General features: G+C 41.2%; 1 protein-coding gene across 4 annotated transcripts in view; it reads right to left on the bottom strand.

Annotated features, from left to right (window-relative positions):
* Positions 1 to 21,776, bottom strand: part of SHROOM2 (shroom family member 2) — a 205,545-nt gene that overhangs the window by 115,329 nt on the left and 68,440 nt on the right. For all 4 annotated transcript variants that reach the window (XM_032777672.2, XM_032777669.2, XM_032777671.2 and 1 more), the window contains exon 2: positions 16,821 to 16,972. In XM_032777672.2, the coding sequence (XP_032633563.1) occupies positions 16,821 to 16,972 (152 nt within the window). The remainder of the gene's footprint in view (positions 1 to 16,820; positions 16,973 to 21,776) is intronic.

Genomic DNA, 21,776 nt, shown 5'->3' on the forward strand with positions numbered 1-21,776 from the left:
CTACTGTGATCTTCCGGTCTGGGAAAAAAGTCCCTGCCTGCAGCTTCCTGAACAGGCCAGTGTTCCGAAAGATGCACCTTTCCAGGCCAGCCTGTGTTAATGTCAATGAAACGCCCATGGTGATCCACAAGCTCGTGGAGAACCATAGAGAAATACCCCTTCCGATTAATGTACTCGGATGCTAGGTGGGGTGGTGCTAGAATAGGAATATGCATCCCATCTATTGCCCCTCCACAGTTAAGGAAACCCATTTGTGCAAAGCCATCCACAATGTCCTGCACGTTCCCCAGAGTCACGGTTCTTCTTAGCAGGATGCGATTAGTGGCCCTGCAAACTTGCATCAAAACGACTCCAATGGTCGACTTTCCCACTCCAAACTGGTTCCCAAATGATCGGTAGCCGTCTGGAGTTGCCAGCTTCCAGACTGCAATTGCCACCCACTTCTCCATCGGCAGGGCAGCTCTCAATCTCGTTTCCTTGCGCCACAGGGTGGGGGCGAGTTCAGCACACAGTCCCATGAAAGTGGCTTTTCTCATCCGAAAGTTCTGCAGCCACTGCTCGTCATCCCAGACTTCCATGACGATGTGATCCCACCATTCAGTGCTTGTTTCCCAAGCCCAAAAGTGGTGTTCCACGGTGCTGAGCATTTCCGTGGAAGCCATAAGCAATGTCGTGTCGTACGCGTCAGGCGACTCGCAATCGTCGTCGGACTCCTCATCACTTTGGAGCTTAAAGAATAGCTCAACTGCCAAATGCGATGTGCTGGTGACACTCACCAGCAAAGTCCTCAGCAGGTCGAGCTCCATTTCCCACAGAAACCGCACTGCACAGAAACCGTTAGGAGAGTCACAATGGCACCAAAAGTGGACGGAAAAACAGGGACTGCTGGGATGCAAACCGATGCATCACAGGGCGTTGGGACAGGAAGCAGAATGACCTGCACCTTCGGTCCCCTTCCCACAACCCACGGCGCCAAAATGGGACGAGGTGCTCTGTGGGATAGCTGCCCATAAAGCACCACTCTCAACAGCACTGCAAATGCTGCAAATGTGGCCACACTGCAGCACTGGTAGCTGTCAGTGTGGCCACATTCCAGCGCTTTCCCTACACAGCTGTACGAAGACAGCTGTAACTCGCAGCGCTGCAGACCTCCAAGTGTAGCCAAGGCCTAAATCTTTAAGGTGCCACAGGACTCCTTGTTGTTTTTCTGGATTGGAGCGTGACATCTAAGGAGTAACCTGGCCTCGCCCTGAATAGTTTAAGAGATCACTGCCAAAGATGATATGGCTGCAACATTTATAGACCTTGTGAAAACAAGGATCACAAACATTCCCCAGACAGTGGGAAACACAAAGGTTTTATCTTCAAAACAAGAAGTTCAGTAATGCAAATTTAAACAAATGCTCTCGAGACAACATCATCAGTGAGTACTATTTTAAAATAGTATTGTAAATGAATAGCTGCTGTGCTGGTTTTTTTTCCCCCAACCCACAATGCTACTCTCTTCTGGAGTCAACAAAGACTTTTCATATTAGGTAGAAAATAGAGGTGGAATTGAAATAGCCTCCATTTGTAACAGCACAGCATATGTGGGACTGGAATTATTTTCCATTAATCTATTAAAAAGGAATAGTTTCATTTTTCTATGCTGTGAAAGTATTACTTTTAACTGAGTGTTTAGAAACTGTCATTGTATATAAATGAAATATTAATTTTTAATCTCAGTGCAGATAAACTGGCTCTGATGTTTTGTAATACTTCGGGCCTCGTCTACATCAACAGCGATGGCTAGCCACTCACATAACTGTATTAGTACAAACAACAAGGATGAGCAAGGAAAGTTTTGATCTGTGCTAGCATACAACAATGCAAATCTCTGCTTTCTGTACAGATATATCTTTACATAAAATGCTACAGTATTTCTGGGAGTCACAATATAAGTTGCAAATAAAAGTTACAAGTTACCTAGTCTGGGATGATTTTAGGTCTTAGGAGGTCACACAAAATTTGTGTTTGTTTTAACTTTGCTGTTAGAGCTAGTCAAAAAACGTGGTGTAAGGTTTTTATAAAAAAGAAGAGTCTATTTCAAAAATGAACATATTGGGGGGGTTGAAAGTTTCCAATTATTATTTTTATTTTTACAAAAGTGAAAAAAATGTTTTTCATGTTTTGGTTTTCCCGCCTCTTCTCCTTTTCCCCTCCCTTTTCAGTGGCTAAATGAATAAAGGAAAAAGGACAGGGGACAGAAGAGGGAGCAGCAAAGCCCTCAATATTTGCACTTTCCATTTCTCCTCCACATCTCTCAGAACCTACTTAGCACTTTTCCTCCAGCTCTGTTCACAGCTAATGTTGCTTGTGTCGAAAGAAAAGGTTGCAAATGTTGCATTACAAGTCCAAAGAAGGTAGTGATACAGTATAATGAGGAGAGAGAAAAAAAGGTATGTCTACACTGCAAAGAAAAACTCGCAGCATCAAGTCTCAGAGCCCTGGTCAACTGACTTGGGCTTGTGCGGCTCGGGCTGCAGAGCTAAAAACAGCAGTGTAGATATTCACGCTTGGGTTGGCGCCTAACCCCTCACTATGTTTCAAAGCCCTAGTTCCAGCCCGAGCAAGAACATAGATTCATAGACTCTAGGACTGGAAGGGACCTCGAGAGGTCATTGAGTCCAGTCCCCTGCCCTCATGGCAGGACCAAATACTGTCTAGACCATCCCTGATAGACATTTATCTAATACTCTTAAATATCTCCAGAGATGGAGATTCCACAACCTCCCTAAGTAGGCGCACATCTTTATTCCAGTGTAACTACGCCTGACAGTTATGGAACTTTTACCCCCTAATGTCCAACCTAAATCAGTACCTCCCTTGACTGCATTTAAGCCCCTTCTTTTTGTTCTATCATTAGAGGCTCTCGAAGTGTGAACAAGTTTCTCCGCCTCCTCTGATGGACACCCTTTTAGATACCTGAAAAACAACTGATCATCTCCCTTCTCAGTCTTATCCAAACTACAACAAAACCAATTCTTTTCGGCCTCCTTCATAGGGTATGTTCTCAAGACCTTTTACTCATCTGTTGCTTCTCTGACCCTCTCCAATTTCTCCACATTCTTTCTTAAATGCGGTGCCCAGAACTGGACACAAATCCAGTAAGGCCTAACCCAAGCGCAGAGTAGAGCGGGAAGATATGACCCGGCACACACATGTTAATGCTCCAGAGTCACGTTGCTTTTTTTGCACAGGATCCACACTGTTGATTTCATATTTAGCTTGTGGTTCACTTACGACACCTAGATTCTCTTTCTTGCCATATCCGTCCTAGACAGTCTTCTTCCCATGTTATGTGTAATAATGATTGTTCTCTAAGTGGAGCACTTGCATTTAACTTTAATTGAACATTCACTCCAGTTTACTTCAGTACCCATTTCTCCAATGGTCCAAACATTCGAATTTTACCCTGTCTCCAGCCAGTTGCCAATTCTCTCCCAGTTTTGTAAGCAGGGTATCGTCCACCAAATTAATAAGCAACACTTTCCATGTCAACATCTAAGACGTTGCATGAAGATTATGCTTGAACAGAAGCTGCTGGTCCCTGAAAACAGACCCCTGGGTGACCCTCACTTGTACCTACCAGCAGATTGGAGAGCAATGAATAAACCACTTCCTCTGAGTACTGGTTATGCCAGCCAGTTTTGATCACTGCACCTAGTATAGTAGCCCCATCTAAATTGTATTTGCCATAGTTTACGTCGATAAGAATCTCATGCGCCGAGACATAGTTATCATAAGCCCTTACTAAAAGTCTAGGTAAACCACGATCCACCGCTTCATCCACTATCCACAGAGCTCGTTAATACCTATCCAAGAAAGCTATCAAATTGAGTTTGATCTATCGATATGTTCGGTAAACCAAATTCCAGGCGGTATGCCTATCACCGTTATATAACGCTTCGAGAGATTTGCAGAGATGATCTTAATTACGCTTCCATTATGGCTGCCTGGACACAGAAATGTTAAAACTAACTGGGTCTTGTAGTTCCCTGTTTTTTATGTATTCGCTTTTTTCCATTATCTTCCCTGGCACAGAAGTTAAACTAACTGGTCTGTAGTTTCCTGGGTTGTTTTTATTTCCCTTTTTATAGATGGGCACTATATTTGCCCTTTTCCAGTCTTCTGCAATCTCTCCACTCCCCAACTGATCCGGGATCCAAATTTTGGCACTATGGGATTTTCTGACCAGTGCAGATATACTCAGACTTCATTAAACTTTTTTTGAGAAATAAAGAACAAATAATGCTCTTTTTACAATTTTTTCTGCATCAAAATAGAGTTAGACAAAACAAAAGAACATATGTGAACCACCACTACATTGGTACAAACTCTGCTGTGGTGCAGCATTCTTCAAAATCTAAATATTAACCCTAAAATACTGAGGCATATAACAGTACAAAAACAGTAAACCACATAATAGCATCTGGTATTTCAAAGTATTGCTATTTATTTTCTGTATTAGGGTAGTGCCTAGAGGTCCCATCAAGGATCAGGACCCTGCTGTACTAGGCACAGGACAGACACATACCCTGTTCTAAAGAGTTTCCACTCTAAATAGACAAAGGATGGGAGAAAAAACGGAGGCAGAGAGATGAAGTGACTTCCCCTAAGACACACAGCAGGTCTGTGTCTTAGTGACTAAGCCAAGAATAGAACCCAGGCCTCTCAAATCCCACTATTCTGTCTCTGCCAGCAGTCAATATCAAACACTGTGGAGGAAGGGTACAAGAAACCATGATGTGGGCAGTTATACAATAATTTCCCTTGAGCAAAAATTTCTCCTCTGTGGCTAAAGATTATACCCTGAAACATCCAGTCTGAAAACAACCAAAGTAAAATGCTGGTTATTTTAACATTTTTCCTGATTTTATTTTATTATGATCTTTAAAAAATGAGGGAGGGGAGGGAGAGAATTTGTCAAACAATTGAAAATCAATAAATTAAAAGAAAATATAGACTTAAGATGTCTGCAAAAAAAGATTCCTTTCATTAGTTGAAAAAGCCAGCATGGAAGCATTTAATTTATACAGTTTCAGACATTGTTTTTAGGCCTTTACCAAAAGCTATGTATCTAGCCACTTAGACAGCTCTCCTGATCAAAATATTGGAGAATCTCCCAAGTATTTCAAAACAAAATCTCCCTTGTTTTCTTCCCTCCCAGGCTGTCAGACGAATAACTTGATTAGTTTGACTGCCTGTTTATAATTGCGCGAGAGAGACAGTGGGTGTGTTGAGTGTCTGGAGTGGCTGGCACAACAGGTTTGTTGGTTTACTGCCGTCCCAAATGAACTGTATTTCATTATCAGCTGCATTTCAAATTCTAGCCGTCTCCATACAGATGTAAAGCATTTCCAAACCAGCTTGAGCAATGGCCTACCTACAGCACTACACAGGTGAGCCAGTGAAGGAAGAGTGCTTCGGTGTCAGTATTCACGTATTTGCCATTTAGGAGCTAACTGAGGTGTAATGTATCTGTAGGGAAACAGAACTGCAGGGTACTTGTCTCAACTCTGTCACTGAGTCATTCTTTAACTTTCTGTGCCTAAGTTCACCCACCTTGAAAATGGATATGGAATTTGTGTAGCTCATAGGGGTGTTGAAAAGCTCAATGGTTGCAAAGCACTTCAAATTAGAAGTGCAATACCTAAACTCTAAATTGTTACTATTAATATCACCTCCCTTATTATGAAGTTTCTGCCATCCACATGGAAGTCTGCTCTACAGGGAAATATTTGATAAATTCATGTTTTCAGCATACTCTGTCATTTAATCTTCAGAATAACACCTCACATAAATTGTCATCACTATAATGAGTTTTTAAGATGAAAGAGATGTATTGGTTCACACCTGAATGCACGTACACGTACCAGACTAGTGTATATAATGAACATGTGCATGAAAACATGTGCATGAAAACAACTCCAATCAATTAACAGTGGAGAAACATAGAACATGCACAGAAGCAATTACTCCAAATGTACAGATAATCTTACACTTGAAAAGAAAGCTACTTACTCTCTCGTTAGTGGAGATGTTTTTCCAGTTCTATCAAGTCCAGTATGTCACCTCCTCCAGTTTTATGAAGAAATATTTTACATAAAGGTTTCAAAATCAGTGATTTCACTTGAGAAAAATGAGGAAAGAGGCATATTTACAATAAGATGAACTTCTGGGCTGACTTAAGTGACTGATGTACTCATTACTAGGCTCAGCATCGCAGCTAGAAGTTACTCAAAAAGGAATGCTGCTTGAAGAAAAGTTATTCTGTGTTCTTTGCTCAGGGTAAAAACATTGTCAATTTCAAATCCTTCTGTTCATAGTATCATTACAGGTGACTTCATAAACTGCATACACAAGGATATCTTAATTTGCTCAAAATGGCTTGAAATTTCACAAAATCCAACTGAAGTTTTCAAAAATGGAGTCCCAAACTTAGGGTCCTAGATCTATTTTTAGGCACCAAAATAAGTGGCCTGATTGTCAAAGAAACTGCACGTTTGAAGTCAGTGGGAGCTTTCAGGACTCAAAATCTTTGAAAAATCAAGTCAATGTATTTCATGCTGTATATGAACTACAGCTAGTAAAGAAAAAATATTCATTGAAAACATGGCCTTTTTTTTTTCTTTTATAAGAAAATGGAAAATTTTCAAGAAAGATTTTTCAGTCAAAGCTGTTCCCAAAAAATGTTGGAGTTGTTTTTTTCATTTCCTCCCCATGCGCACACTTAATGGCAAAATGGAAAAAGACGGGAGGAAAAAGGAAGGCAGGGAAACAGAAAAGAGTACTACCCCCAACATTTTATACAAAACTTGAATAAATGAAAAAAATATTCCTTTTCCCATGGATTTAATTTTAAAAAGTTACCATATTTGACCACTCCTAATATTGACCTTAGAGGACACAACTGGTCAAGAGACTAAGGCCAAAATTTTTCAAAGGTTTAGGTGCAATTTTGGCCTTAGTCTCTTGACCAATTTGCCCCCCTCTTCTAAAGAGCCATATTCAACATCTACAGTATAACAGAATATTTGGGAGACTTTTAGCCTTTTGCTTGTACACACACAAATGTATACAATCATTAGTTAAATTGATATGGCTTTGCAGCTAAATTACAAAGAGAGAATCTAAACTGATTGGCATGTGAATGGGGGAAGTTTAAAGATGACTCATCAGTGAGCACATACAGTTGCACTGTCTGATGCTCTGATCTCATTATCTGTCAGAAGTTACACAAAGGTCAGACAAGGATATAATTTAGATGGGAGACCTCCATGGAACATTGTTATTATAAGTATTGTTGGTAATTTTGTAGACCTGTAGTATGATGAAAGACAGATGAGGGGCATGGCTGCTTCAGATACTTCCCTCTCCCTCCATATTTTTCACTTCTAGTCATTAAAGTGTTTTTTTTGGGGGGGGGGGGGGCGAGTAGAAAGAATGTCAACCTGGTCTGACCCAGGCAATTATATTTTGCACACTCCTCAGTGCTAGACATGGTTTCAAGGTCCTCAGATAGGAACTCTTCCTTTTGGCCAGACTGAACCCACTTAATTAGTTTTAGCAGAGAGCAGGACAAATGTATGAGTGTGACTGCATGATAGAGTTGCCTATGATGGTAGAAGACAGGGCTCAACAATCCTGGGGCTCAATTCTGGTTTGTGTTTTACGTTCTTAAAAGCTCATGCTTCAGGGTTTCAGCTAGGCACCTGCAAGGGTCAAGAAAGGATTCTCCCCCGCCTCAGTCTTCTGGTTGGTTGTTTTCTTTTTAAATCTTCTTCCTGTGAAGCATTAGGGATGGCCACGGCTCGAGATGGAATGAGGAGGGCAGAGTTCTGAGGTGGCACCGAGCATTCTCTCTCTGAGGTGCTTGGCTGGCTGGTGCTGGCTCACATGCTCAGGCTCTATCTGATTGCTATATGTGGGGGCAGGGAGGAATTTTCTCCCAGGTAGCGACCATGTAGGCTTTTTGTCTTCCTTTGCAGCATGTGGGTGCAGGTCATTTACCAGGATTATCTGGGTGTATTTTCAATTGTCTCCCTGCCATTGTGGGGGCCTTGAGCACTGGTGCACCTTGGTCCCCTCTTGTTTTCTGCTTGTGGCACATAATAGTCTAGTCTCCCATGGGCTGTACTACTTTGGGTCTAATTTAGGTTGTTAGGTTTAATGTGCAGGTGCTATGTGGCGTTGGTGGCCTGTGATCTACAGGAGCTCAGACTAGATGATCTGGTGGCCCCTTTTGGCCTTAAACTCTCAGACTGTGCTGTGTTTCAGTTTAATCAACTTGTTGCAGAATACCAGCTGGATAAGGAGGAAAAGAATCATTTCACAGCTCCCACATTACCTATTAAATTAATTGCTGAGAGAGTCTTTTCCACAAGACTCCTGTTGAGTAGGAGTATACGATTCTGATCTCAGGCCTTTCCCAGAGAGCAGTTTCTGTGCATTGCCCAAAGTGCCCCACAAAACACCACCCTAATGCAGTTCACCTGCTGAAATGCTATGGCTGTGTTATACACATCTGACTAGATGATCATAATGGTCCCTTTTGACCTTCAAAAGCTAGGAAGCTGGAATTAAAAAGCCAATGCTTTTTAACTACAGTAGCTAAAACATCAATGACATACGAGAGGGTTTCCACAATCAAACCATGTTTTTAAACAAAAGCACACAAAAAGTTCAAAGTACCAAATCATTATCCCTTCTCGGAAACTAGGTATAATAATAATAATTCAAGATCTATTCATGGAAGTGGTGCTAGCCTGCTGACTTTATTCATGTATCCCTGAAAACAAAGGCCCAAAGCTGAGCAGATTCCTGGAACGGAACCAGGAGGCAGCCGTGGTGACCCGTCATGGAACATCAATGGCCACACCACAATCAGAACGAACTTGTGAGGGCCAAAAACAGTGCAGAGAAAGAAAAATCAGAAAACATCTTTAAAAAAAATACAGCTGAACAAAAAAAAAACCGGACAGTCGAGCTGGGAAAATAGTGGTAAGTGTCTCAACAGAATCCTCCATATTCAAGAAGAATACTGAAATGCCACTACTCTGTTCTTGAGAAAATAAAATGAGCAGTCCAATAGCTAGGCAGATGGGGGAACAATCCTCACTAGATACAAATTGTGGGGAGGCCCATTACATGTGCGTTGTTTGAACATACATGTGTCACCCCAAGGAAGTTATTTTTCTTCTAATGCCCCTTTCTTCCAATCAATTAATTAACATGAACTTCTGTGATTTAAAAATGGACATTGTTAGCCTTGACGATTTCCTTTCAAATACACAGCTTATACATTTCCCCTCAATGATTCCAACAATTCTCTTCCCGCCTTCTCAGAAGTCAGTCTACATATGCTAGAATTATAATAAAGAAAAAAATATTTGCTCTAGATGTTAATTTATAAACAAAATCAGTGCCTCTATGTAATGTTATAGGACATAACAATGTAATAGGCTAAAGGGGGACCAGGAACCAACAGTAAACAAGTAAATGAAAAGAAAGGGCACTGGACTCCTGTCCTGTCTACATCAAAGAGATTTAGTGGACACATCCTAACATGGCTGTGAAATACATTCACACCTGAAAACACCTTTTCTTTAAATCAGTAATTCTCTAGTTATCAACCAATTCTCTAGTTATCAACCAATGACTCCAAATTGGGGTAATGCCTCCATCAACATTATCCCCATCTGCTGAATAGAGGTGTGGGCATACCCAGCCCCAGTCCCTGGAAAAGTACAGGTGGCTTTACCCTTTGCCCAACCATTCCCACTAACCTCCTTTCAAACACAGCTCAGCCAGTCTGAAGGATCTGAGCCTAGAACTGTTCACCTGTACCAAGTGCTTCTTGTAGCCATCCCCTCATCAGAGGAAATGTTCACACTCCAAGATAATAAACATCCTACCGTAACCACTTTTTCACAAATTAATATGAGTGGTTGTGTGTGTGCCAGAGAGTGCCTGCTCACCTATTAAAGTAAGGGCTACTGCATGCAAGCCTATGCATGGCTATGAAGTGAAAACAATGGGATTGGGAAAAGGGGAAAGTGAAAGGAGAAAACAGGATGGTAGATGATAAACTCTGTTTTTTTGAGCTACTCCAAAAACCTGGCTGAAAATGCCACTAATAAGCATAACTTTTCTTGGTCAGTCCACACTACAGATGTGTTCCAGTACAGGGGAATGAATGCTTACAGGGCAACAAGGGGGAGAGTAACTGTTGTGATTTATTTTTGCCTGTCATGTGAATGAGCCAAGCGTCAAGAAAACACGGGTTTAATTTAATGCCAAAATGACCTTATATCTAGCTTCTACTAATATTTACCTCTCCGTGACTAAAGTTGGTTTATAGGGAAATACTCTACAATACCATGGAGTAACTGTTTGGATGATACTGACTTAAAATATCATAGCTATGCATATTCTCTACACGTTTTGTGCCTCATCTTAAAATGTTAGGTGATGCAGACCGTATAGCACATTGCGGAATGTGGGAAACTCTCTGGACATACATATATGCTCTGTCACTGCTATGCCACAATTAAAGGATGGCTCTGTAAACAAAGTGACATGCAAATAAACAAGACTCTAAATTTCCTCATGAGTATTTACAATTCAGATTATATATAATTTTGTTCTTTTCAGACTCTGGTCTCTCCTTTTAGGAAATTAAGATACATCTAACACAAAATCCTAACAGCTGGGGTGCACTTAGATAAAATTTTAAAGCACATTCAGCTTTCTGTCTTCTGATTTAGAGAAATAAGCTTGCTCAACGGTGTGTTTTTACAATTTAAAGAGTCATCAACGCAAACAATGCTTTCAAGAGAAAAAATGTCACCTTCATACATGCCAGCACTACTCTAGGGTTTTAAAGCCACTCTCAGTTATCTGCAATTCTGGCCAAAGTCCTGGGCAGCTGGTTGAATTACGTGGTAGTCCCAGCCTCCTGTCACCAGAAGTCACTGCAGGGCAGGGATGCCTGTGTCAGCTTCTGTTTCCTTTTCCCCAGCTTCAGATATTCTACCCTTCGTTGATAGCTCCAAGAGCCAATCAGAGGTGAGAAGGGAAAGTGGTCACAGGAACAGAGAAAAGTTTCGCACCCATCCTTACCCTCATTAACCTGAGTGATAATATGTGGGAACTGCGTGTAAAGAGATCCAAGGAGGGATCCTTTCTCCTCCTACCCCTGGATCTAGCTCATGGTCAGGAGAGAAAGGGGATGCAGGTTCCTAGGGAACAGAGAGGAGAGGAAGGATGAGATGGATACCAAGGTATACACAATGTATACGTTTATGTGCATAGGGACGTTGGATACAGGATGGATACTGAAGGACACGAGATTCGGGGTGTAGTTGCAAGGTGGCATTTCAGCCCCACTTAAATAAGTTTCTAAGCATTTTTTAAGAGGTCACACTATTGTTTCCCTCCCCTACAAGGGATAAAAAATACCAGAGTCCAATTGGGAGAATATGATTTACAAACTATAGTTATTTGACAATTTATTGTTATTATAATAGTAATCTCACCACTTTGTAATGAAAACAATTATTCAGAGCATTAAAAAAAACACTTTTCTGACACATACTGAATGACAGCATGTGTCATAAACCCCTAACCAGAATGGTATTTAGGGAAATAATGTTTAAACGTTGCACACACACATTTTATTATATACAGATACACCCACACTCCCTTATTTAGTACCAATGGTACTGAGCTATTTTAATCATGTGTGTATACACAAACTACTTGTACGTGTTTACCAAGAGAAATCAAACAGTTCCTGTAAGAAATATGTGCTTTATTTTCTTCTCTAGTTCTCAAAAAAAGGCACCAGCACAAGAAGTGATTCACAACAACACTGAATAACTAGCACATAATTAACATTTTTTTGTTTCAACAAACCCACTTGATTAAGCAACATGTATCCTCCAGGGTACTTATTCAATCAAAACCAAAAGAACATTGCACTTGTTCAATCATTAATGTTTATAAACTATTTTCAAACATTACTGTACTACAGGACTGGCTCAACAGTGGCAAATATTTGTAGGTGATTTATCTACTTCTAGCTCTCAACCCTGATGCATTTCCAAAAGAGAAATCAACAAACAAGGGTAGCATGTTGAAGGCCTGCAGACTAGTGCCAGAATTCTGTATCAAAACAGTTTTGTTTGGATAGCAACAACTTTCTTTGCATAAACTATTCAGACATTTGACTATTTAAAGACCAGTGGCAGAATAGATAATTCTATGATAGCTAACTGACATTACTAACCCACAGTAGCAAAATGATAACTACACCTGGAGTGTGGACAACTAAAATTATTTATCAGGATTGTGAATGAAGGCTGTTGAACATCACAGCAAAACTTTTTCACTCAAACCTTGGCTCCATCTAAGTCTCGGCCAAGATTTGGACTTTTAAAATGCACAGCTTGCTAGGTCCCAAAGTACTTAGATATTAGATATGCTGGGAATTATTGCATAAGGACAAGAAGTGAAGGATGAAAGCATAAGACTTGAATGAGATAGTTTCAAATGTGTGAACTGCTCAGAAATGGCAAAGAGACCAAATGATCTCTGGCTTGGTCCCACTTTCATCAACAGAACTTATTTTATATTTCAAAGGAATATAATTTTAGAAAAAAGGTTTTTGTATATGAAAATTTTAAAAAGCTATTTTCTGCCTTGATTCACTCTAATCTTTGCAGAAAGAGTTACTCTTTGACAACACACAATAAACAAGCAAAGGAAAAAATCTGATGTAAATCCAGATTTTAGCCTTCCAGTTTCTCCACCAAGATAACTCCCATAGATATTAGGAACAAATATAATTATTAAACAGAGACAAATGTGACCCAACACTGCACTTGGTTGCTGAATTGAAAGTTCACATAGTACATTAGTTGTTTGCTTAAAATAAATAGTCATTTTGACACTCAGAGAAAACAGAGTATTAGAAACTGACACTCTAGGGAAAGGTTACTATTGCCTGACAAAGGATACATTGCAAACAAACAAAAACAGTCAACAATACAAAGATGCTCTTGGTGGGTCAGTGTCTACCAAACTAAATCAGTGAAATACAATTTGCAGATACAGGAAGTATTTTTTTTCTTTCACTGATCAAGTCCGGGGATTGTGTAGCCATTCCCTCTGCTCCCCTAAAGAGATGACGATAGGATAAGAGAAAGCAGAACGTGTCTGAAAACTTTGCCTTAATTTACAATAAAAAAACACTATCTCCTGACTATTTTGAACCCTTTGATAGAAAGCATGCAATGAGGATTTATAGATATCTGCGTACTTTCAACTTGCATTTCAAAAGAAGTGTTTCTAGCTCTATGGCTGTGAAAATAACCTTCTAAACACACAGAACGTGAACAAAGACCACGGTATTGCCTTCCTGAAAATGCAGACACCCTGAAACAATTCAGATGTGAATGGGGTAAGGGACAAATACTGGCTCCAAATGATCAGCCAGGCTGTGATCTGGGGAGTTCTTCAGGAGCTGAAGTATATTTTTCCCCTCCCCAGTCACTCCACAGCTGCTACTTCATTCAGCCTCATGGATAAAGTACCATCCATGTTGCTTGCATGTGATGGAAGTGGGGAAGGGAAAGGAGAGAAAAAGGGATAGAAATGGATTGACTGGAGAATCCCACAGCCTCGTCTGCTACACAGTCGTATGCAGGGTGTACCTAGGGACTGGCCTGAATAGCTTCTAAGGGATGTGCATCTCCTGTGCGTTCAAGTGCAAATCCCTAACCAGTGAATATGTGATTTATTGGCTCCAAAAAGAAACCTCTAACACCTCAGGGGAGGAGAGAGGAGTTGCCTCTATGAGAGGGGTGACCTGTCCCTATTCACCCCAAAATCATGTTAATGCTGTAGCTATGCCTACATTAGGATGTTTCAACAAAAAAAAACCTCCTACTAGTTTCCCAGACAGATCAGAACTTGCATAGATTCTGCACAGGAGGTTAATAATCACAATATTTAATGTGTCTAGAAATTTATGGGAGCTTTAGACAGAGTAGAAAATGATACACAGTAGTTATGCTGTGCTGTCTTTACAGATCTTATGGATATCAAATAAGCAGACCATCTATCTAAAGCAGGGGTTCTCGACCTTTTCCTCTCCGAGACCCCCCTTGACATGTTATAAAAACTTCAGGGCCCAGCAGGGTAGGGGTGGGGGTCTCTGGCAGGGGCCATGGGCATAGGTGTAATTTGACTTCTATTTTGTGGGGGCAGGAGCCAGCGAGGCTAGAGCCACCTCCATATGGCGGGGTCCAGAGAGTGAGTGAGTCCCATGACTCACCTCAGCAGGCCACCCAGCAACCAAAAATTATAACTCAAAGGTGGGGGACTTAGCTAAAAAAGTTTGAAAACAGCTTAGGATGCAGAAAGGGGGGTAGCCAGGGGTTGTGTGCAGACAATGGGTAGCTCAAATTGCAGGGATGGGGTAGCTGGGGCTGTGTGCACAAAAGGGGGGGCTGTGAGTGCAGGGAGCGGGGAGGCTAGGGGCTAAGTGCGGGCAGGGGGGTTGCTCAGGGTGTAGGGAGAGAGGAATTAGGGGCTGTGTGCTGGAAGGATTCCCTTGCAGTCCCTGTTCCCGGAGGGGTCTGCCAGCCACGGAGCTGGGTCTCCCTACCCGGAGGGCTCTTATCAGCTGCCTCCGAGGGAGCAAAGGGAGCTGGGGAGCAGCTTCAACCTGGGGCACCAGCAGGAGAGCAGGGAACGCTGCCACTGCCTGCTCCATGGCAGCAGTCAGAGCAGCAGCTGCCCCGCACTGCCTGACTCTGGCACCCCGCCTCCAACCTGGTCAGGTGGCGGGAAGAGGAGACGGCGGATGAGGTGTGGCACTGCCCCCAGGACTGCTGTGCTCTTGCGCTGCAGTTTGCTGGGGGCGCAACACTCTTTATGTCCCCAACACTGCCCATGGGCTCAGAACTTCTGCCCGACGGGGAGCACCAAGGCTCGGCGATTCAGACTCCCAGTTTAGAACAGCTGATCTGGAGCACAGGTGGTTGACGTAATACACTGTAATGCAGGGACTCTCAAACCTCATTGCATTGTAACCCCTTTCTGACAAGAAAAATTACCACACGACCCCAGGAATGGGGACTGAAGCCTGAGCCTTCCTGAGCCTCACCGCCCCACCTGGGAGCCAAAATCAAAGCCCCACTGCCCAGCCTGTAACCTGAGCCCCAGCCAAGGCCAGCTCCACAGTTTTTGCCGCCCCAAGCAGCAAAAAACAAAAAAAGAGGAGGGAGGGACCCGCCGCCAAAGAGCCAGACATGCCACCCCTCTCCGTTGGCCGCCCCAAGCAGCTGCTTGCTGGGCTGGTGCCTGGAGCCTACCCTGGCCCCACCACCCATGGCTGATGCCTTTGGGATCTGGCCCTAAGCAATGGGGCTCAGATTTCAGCCCCAGCCCCAGCAAGTCTAATGCCAGCCCTGGCATGCCCATTAAAATGGGGTTGCAATCCACTTTGGGGTCCCAAACCATAGTTTGAGCAGCACTGCTCTAATGAGAAATCTTTTCCAGCAGAGTAGCCAATGCAGGATCAAGTTGATGGAGACCAATATGATTTATATCATAGTCCAGACAATTTTTTATTTATTAGTCCTGGTGCTGTACAAATTTTGGTAGAACTCCCTGAACCTGTTATTCATAGAATTGTAAGTTATTGCACCATCTATTTGGGTGACAGATTCAGCAGCTCTGCTAATTTCTTCCATCCCCACAAAAAAGCCCTTTTTAAGCTAAACGTAAAGGCTGTTCATGTTCGTTTCCTATCAATGCTATCTCCACAAACTAAGGATCACCATTTAAGGCAACATTAACATTCAAGCCAATCTAAATTGATGTGCTGTATCACCCAGTCAGCACAATACTCGCTTTGGATCTACACGAATGCACTTTTCACTTTTAAAACACAACCATCCGCAATGCACATGACTAAAGAGCTTGTCATGTATTTTTTGACAAGATTTTTTCCCCCATCAAAAAAGGTCGAGTCATCAAATCTGAACTGTTTGCAGGAAAGAATCAGTTCTGACAGATTTCCCTTTTTGAAACTTGTTTCAATGTTTTTCTGAAATTCTCAAAACATTTTTGTCCGTTTTAAAGGTCAACATAAAAAGCTGTTTCAAAATGTAAGCTATTGTATAGTACATATGTAAAATGATAATACTGAAACATTTCCATTGAACGGAGTGAATTTATTTTTCCATATTTTTGATTCATCAAATTTTTTCAGATTTTGACTTTTCATCCCAATTCAGGATGAAAATATACATTTTTTAAATCTCTAAAATTCTTGCAGGATGAAAAAACTGTTTCCTGACCAGCCCCTCACAAAACTAATTCCTCACAATCACATATGTAGCTATTGCATCCAACAGAGTCATTATTGCCACAATGCCTGGGCAAACTTGTCATCTCCCTTCCCTTGTTCCTGAATTGGAGACTGAAGCTGTGAAATAATTCTGTTTGTAGCACACCAAAGCTCACTCCCCCATACAATGCCTGCACAGCATTTCATCTCACCGAGATCCTGTGCTCCTTCGGAACAAGAAGGCAACTTATAATGTTGGTGCATAAAAATGTGAATACCACCTTATAAGACTCGTGCAGAGAATAACGTAAAACAGCAAATCATTGCAGCTGCTCTTTAACAGGTTTAGTCTGCCCTTTTCCTTTGAAAATCAGAGCCGGGCAGCATCCAGCCCTCTGGCTGTCCGTCAGCAGCTTACCTTTTCACTATAAGCTTTAGAGTCTTGTGAGATCCCTTCACCAGACAGATCGCCTCTTGTCTGAACCCAGAGAGGCCCACGTCATTGATGCTGACAATTTCGTCTCCAGCCAGTAACTTGTCAACAGCTGCAGCTTTGCTCCCTTCTTCAATCTGAAGACAAAACAATTCAAAAAAGCAAAAGGATTGAGAACAAATAACGACTACATTTTTTTAAACGATAAAAAGTAAAAAACATTCATTGTGTTTATTGGTACTACACAACTGGATAATTAATAACACACTGAAGTGGTTAAAATGCAAAAGAATTATTTGCTTGTTAAAAATATTTAGAGCTAAAGTAATGAAATAGAAATAAGCATTATGAGGGAGAGGGAGGCCGTGTCTACACTACGGGTCCTACAGCAGCTATGCAGCTGTAGCGGTATAGCACAGATACCTCCTACAGCAGTGGAACGGTTTTTAATCGTCAAGGTAAGTAATCCACCTCCCCAAGCAGTGGTAGTGACATAGGTAAGTTAATCTAAGTTTGAAGCATAGACCAGGTGGGAGAAAAGAGAGGAAGGAAGGGCTACTTGAGCAGAAGGCTGCAACCCTAAAAATCCAGGGCCTGAGAAGTTTATTTCACATAACTACAGCACTCAGGGGCCTGAAAAAGTCTCACCTCTGAGCACTGGAGTTACATTGACCTAACCCCCAGTGTAGGTGCATCTAGGTTGAAAGAATTCTTCCATTGACCTAGCTATTGCTGCTTAGGGAGGTGACATGCCTACATCAATGGAAAAACTCCTTCCACTGCCATAGGAACCATTTACACTATGGCGTTACCGAAGCATAGCTGTAGCCATGCCACCATAAAGCCTGTAGTACAGCTGTGTCCTTGGTGTGAAAGCCAAGGGTACCTGTGATCTTGAGTTTGACAGCCTCATCTCTGTTCAGTGTGTGGCCAATATAGTTAACCATGCTTGCACAAAAAACCTTGGACAAACACTTTAAAATCTAATTTTCCAAATGAGCTTGCTGATACCACCACCACCACCACCACCACGTTCCACCCAAAAGATGTTTGATGTGGCGTGGTAACCAAAATATTGTGAAACTAGTTGTGTCTGGGAAATATGAACTAATGTAATGAATCCAATGTCTAACTTAACTAATTTCTAGGGTTGGAAGAAGGTATTTCCTTTAATAAAACAAGTATAATTACACAGCAGTTCTGGCCGGGAAGAGAGAGGGAGGTCTGAGAAAAAGTAAGGAAAGATTAAATATGTCACATGCCCAGGTAAGGTGGCCATTCATGGTGTACATCAATGGAAGGCATGTACTGCTTTTCCTAGCACCCTTCCTGGACTACAGAAAATGTTACTGGTCACATTTTACTCAAACTATTCATAATATTCAGATTAACTGACAGGCAGATAAAGTAAGAAGAGTTTGTATTTGACAATTTCCGTCATCACATAAGAAATAAACCTAGTAATAACTATAGACGTTGTTAATCTTAAAAAACAAAACAAGCGTTTGATTTGCTGAGTACTGGCAGCTCCCATTAACGTCAATGGTAGTTGTAGGCGCTCAGCTCTTTTGCAAATCAGGCCTTTGGCTTCCTTAACTTATTTTATGTACACACACCACCATCCCTCTGGTCACTCAAATCCACAATCTAGGGATAATTTTTTACTCTTCCCTCTCATCTGCTCATATACCATACCCAAATCTTCTCATTTCTTCCTCCTAGATCTGCCATTTTCTTTCCTTTCTCAAAGCTAAATCTTTCATTCAGGTCCTCTTTATATCCCAACTCAAAATACATCATCATCTCTGGCCTCCCCCTCAGTCCATACAAAATGCAGCCAATAAAGTCCTATTTCTTGCATGATCATGTCATTTCCCTCTTTCAATCCATCCCTCCTTTAGTTCACCATCCACTATTACAGAACATTTAACACTTGTCATCAGGTTCAAAGCTCTATATAAAATTCTCCCTCTCCCTGCTTATCCATCTTTGTCAGGCTTTGCCTCATGCCTCCCGCACTCAAACTGCTTCTGCTCTTCCAGTGTTCCTCAGCCTCATCTGCTTCTTGCACAATCATCCCCAAGCCTTCTTTCATACTGTCCCCTATACATGGTACAACTGTCTCGAGTCCATCCACAGGGCCCCTAACTTGGCCACACTCAAAGCCCTCTTGAAAACCTCCTTCTGCTGTGTTTCTACCAAGAATCTAGTTGACTTGTATAAAAATTCCATAGTAGCTGTTCCTCATTCCATAATTTTGTCTACCAGTTCTTAGACAGTGAGCTCCTCTGCACAGGGCCTGTACTCTCTTGAGATCGCTGGAAAACACCTAGCACATCATAGTTATTAATATAAACAAATAACAATGTTTTACATTCTACTGTATTCAAAAGCAGGCCAAGTCATTTACTACATAATTAGTAAAAAACAAACAAAACAAAACACGTATTCACAACTTATCTGCCACGATACATTCAACAAAGAAGGCATATGGATCCAATACAATTCAGGAGTGGATATTTGGGACTTTGTTTATAAACTGAAGTTTAAAAAAAAAAAAAAAAGCAATGCTTCAACTATTCCGGTGTAAGTAAAATGATAAAATAAAGCAATACTACTTGGAATGATGAGAGTTAACATGAGGATTGTCTTGTTGAATGGTCCTTAGGAGATGTGTTAACTACTTATGCTAAACAATCTGATCCACCTTGTATTTAGCTGTGACACTGAATACTTTTCCTAGACCTGAAGAAGAGCTCTGTGTAGCTCGAAAGGTTCTCTCTCTCACCAACAGAAGTTGGTCCAATAAAAAACCTCACCCCACCTTCTTTCTTCAAAAATGTCTAAGTAAAAAACGATGTGCTGAATATTTTGTATGTGCAGACCTTTCTAAAACAGTGGTTATTTTTTAAATTACTTGATAATAGTAAAGTAGATTTCAAATCATGTCTTTTAAAAAATGCTGATCATTACAATTCAGGTAAGTTTCCACAACCAGTTACAATTAATGCACAATCCATGACTCACAACTGCCAGGATATTATGTGACTCTCATGGGTTCACTAAAAAATTAAAATCCCACTTCAGTTGTATGGTGGAGTGAAGAGGAAGGGAGTAGAGATGGAAATTACACTTCCATACAAGCAAACAGGTCAGGAGATCAAGGAGTCAGAGATGGAAATACATAGTTGCTATAGGAAGCCACAGAAGAGAGTCACAAGTCAATCAAAGCTAAGAGAGGGGATGAGCACCTGGGGACACATGAATCTTGACTCTTCCAAAAAGTGCTCTCAAGTCCTTTAAATGTTTCACTGCATTTATGGATTTGCTTTAAATGATATGCATTTTGAAGCCTGAAGCATGGTGGAGCATAGAGCATGGGGAAATGTCAATGAAAAGCAGTGGTGAATGACTAGACCATGGGGTTGAGGATGGAGGTCAACCTGGGATGAATAAAAATTAAGATGTATAATATATTGTGGTTTGGAGTTTTAAGCAACATATCTACATGTAAATTACTTGTGGACCTTAAATTCCTGGCAAGGTACTGGTTCAGCCCTGAGGGCTGGAAAGACTTCGTGCCACTGGGTTAAAAGCAACTGGAAGGTCTGAGCCTTACGACCTTGACGGTATCACTTTTTAAGTTCTGGCTCCTAGGGTTTCAAGGAATTTTCATTGTTCTCAGCAAAACTCTTTGTTTTTATTTCGAGCTGGAAATACACTGACTGAAGAGAGTATTCAGTTACCCCCTCTGAGTTTTCATTTCAGCAGTGGAACTGCACATTCCACATAGCATAAGCCTTCCAAAGAGACTTATGGGCATGTCCAAAACAACATTAATCACAACTGAAAAATGAGACTGAGCTGAAGCACCCCTGACAAATACTGAAAGTGGATCGCTTCACATATTGCTTCTAAATTGGTTGCAGATAAAAAGAATAAAACATATACAATCTTATATAGTAACAATCCTCCTGCGTAAAAGGATTCGTGCAAAATTTCCCCTGCTGGTTTGAACACAGATTAGTGAATGTGTGTATAAACAACACATAATTCCATCCAATTATGTATTTGTTGGTCCAAGTATTGTATTTGCTAGGGGGAAAAATACAATCCATTTTAATTACACTAAGAAACTGCTTTTTAACAAACACGTCTCCAAAGTAAACCTTCCTAATATAAAGGCTCTACCAGCAACTGAACACAAAGTAAAACTAACTAACAAATTCATAGGAGAAGCTATCTGCAAAAAACATTATACCCCTTTTCTCCTACTATTGCCATTCTAATTTCCCTGTCTTCGTGAATTTTGATTTTATTACTTTCATCATATTATCTGTATACCAGATGTACTCTCCACTCTATCAGAATGTTGTTGGAACTACAACCTTGCCCCACAGACAAACTTAGAACTCTTTCAGTACTGCCAAATGCCCTTGTGAAAACTATTGTGCAATTTTTTCTCATACCTCAAATACACACAGACATGCAAAAAATGTAGTCACACAAAAAAATGTTTCTCAATACACATCCTGATAAATACTAGGAACATCAGGACAAAAGGGGCTGGGAACCATTTCTCATTTACACACAGTACTGAACATGGTGTTTCTTTTTGTTTTGCACTAGAAGAGAGACAGGAATCTGACTCAGGTCACTTTGACCGTCTGCCCAAAACCAAGCCAGAGAGCAGGTCCTCTCCACTTGTTTCATTCATACATTTAGGGAGTTAAACTATATATTTCATTTGCACCACCAACTACTTTGATAGATTCTTTCAGTGGAATGAACAAGAATGAGCAGCATTACTGTCATTGTCAGTGCATGTGTCATAAATAGATAGCTAAGGGTTAATGTTTCTTTTACCTGTAAAGGGTTAACAAAGGGAACCAAACACCTGACCAGAGGACCAATCAGGAAACCAGATTTTTCAAAGCTCAG

The sequence above is a fragment of the Chelonoidis abingdonii genome, chromosome 1 (genome assembly GCF_003597395.2).
Source record: "Chelonoidis abingdonii isolate Lonesome George chromosome 1, CheloAbing_2.0, whole genome shotgun sequence".
Taxonomy (NCBI): domain Eukaryota; kingdom Metazoa; phylum Chordata; order Testudines; family Testudinidae; genus Chelonoidis; species Chelonoidis abingdonii.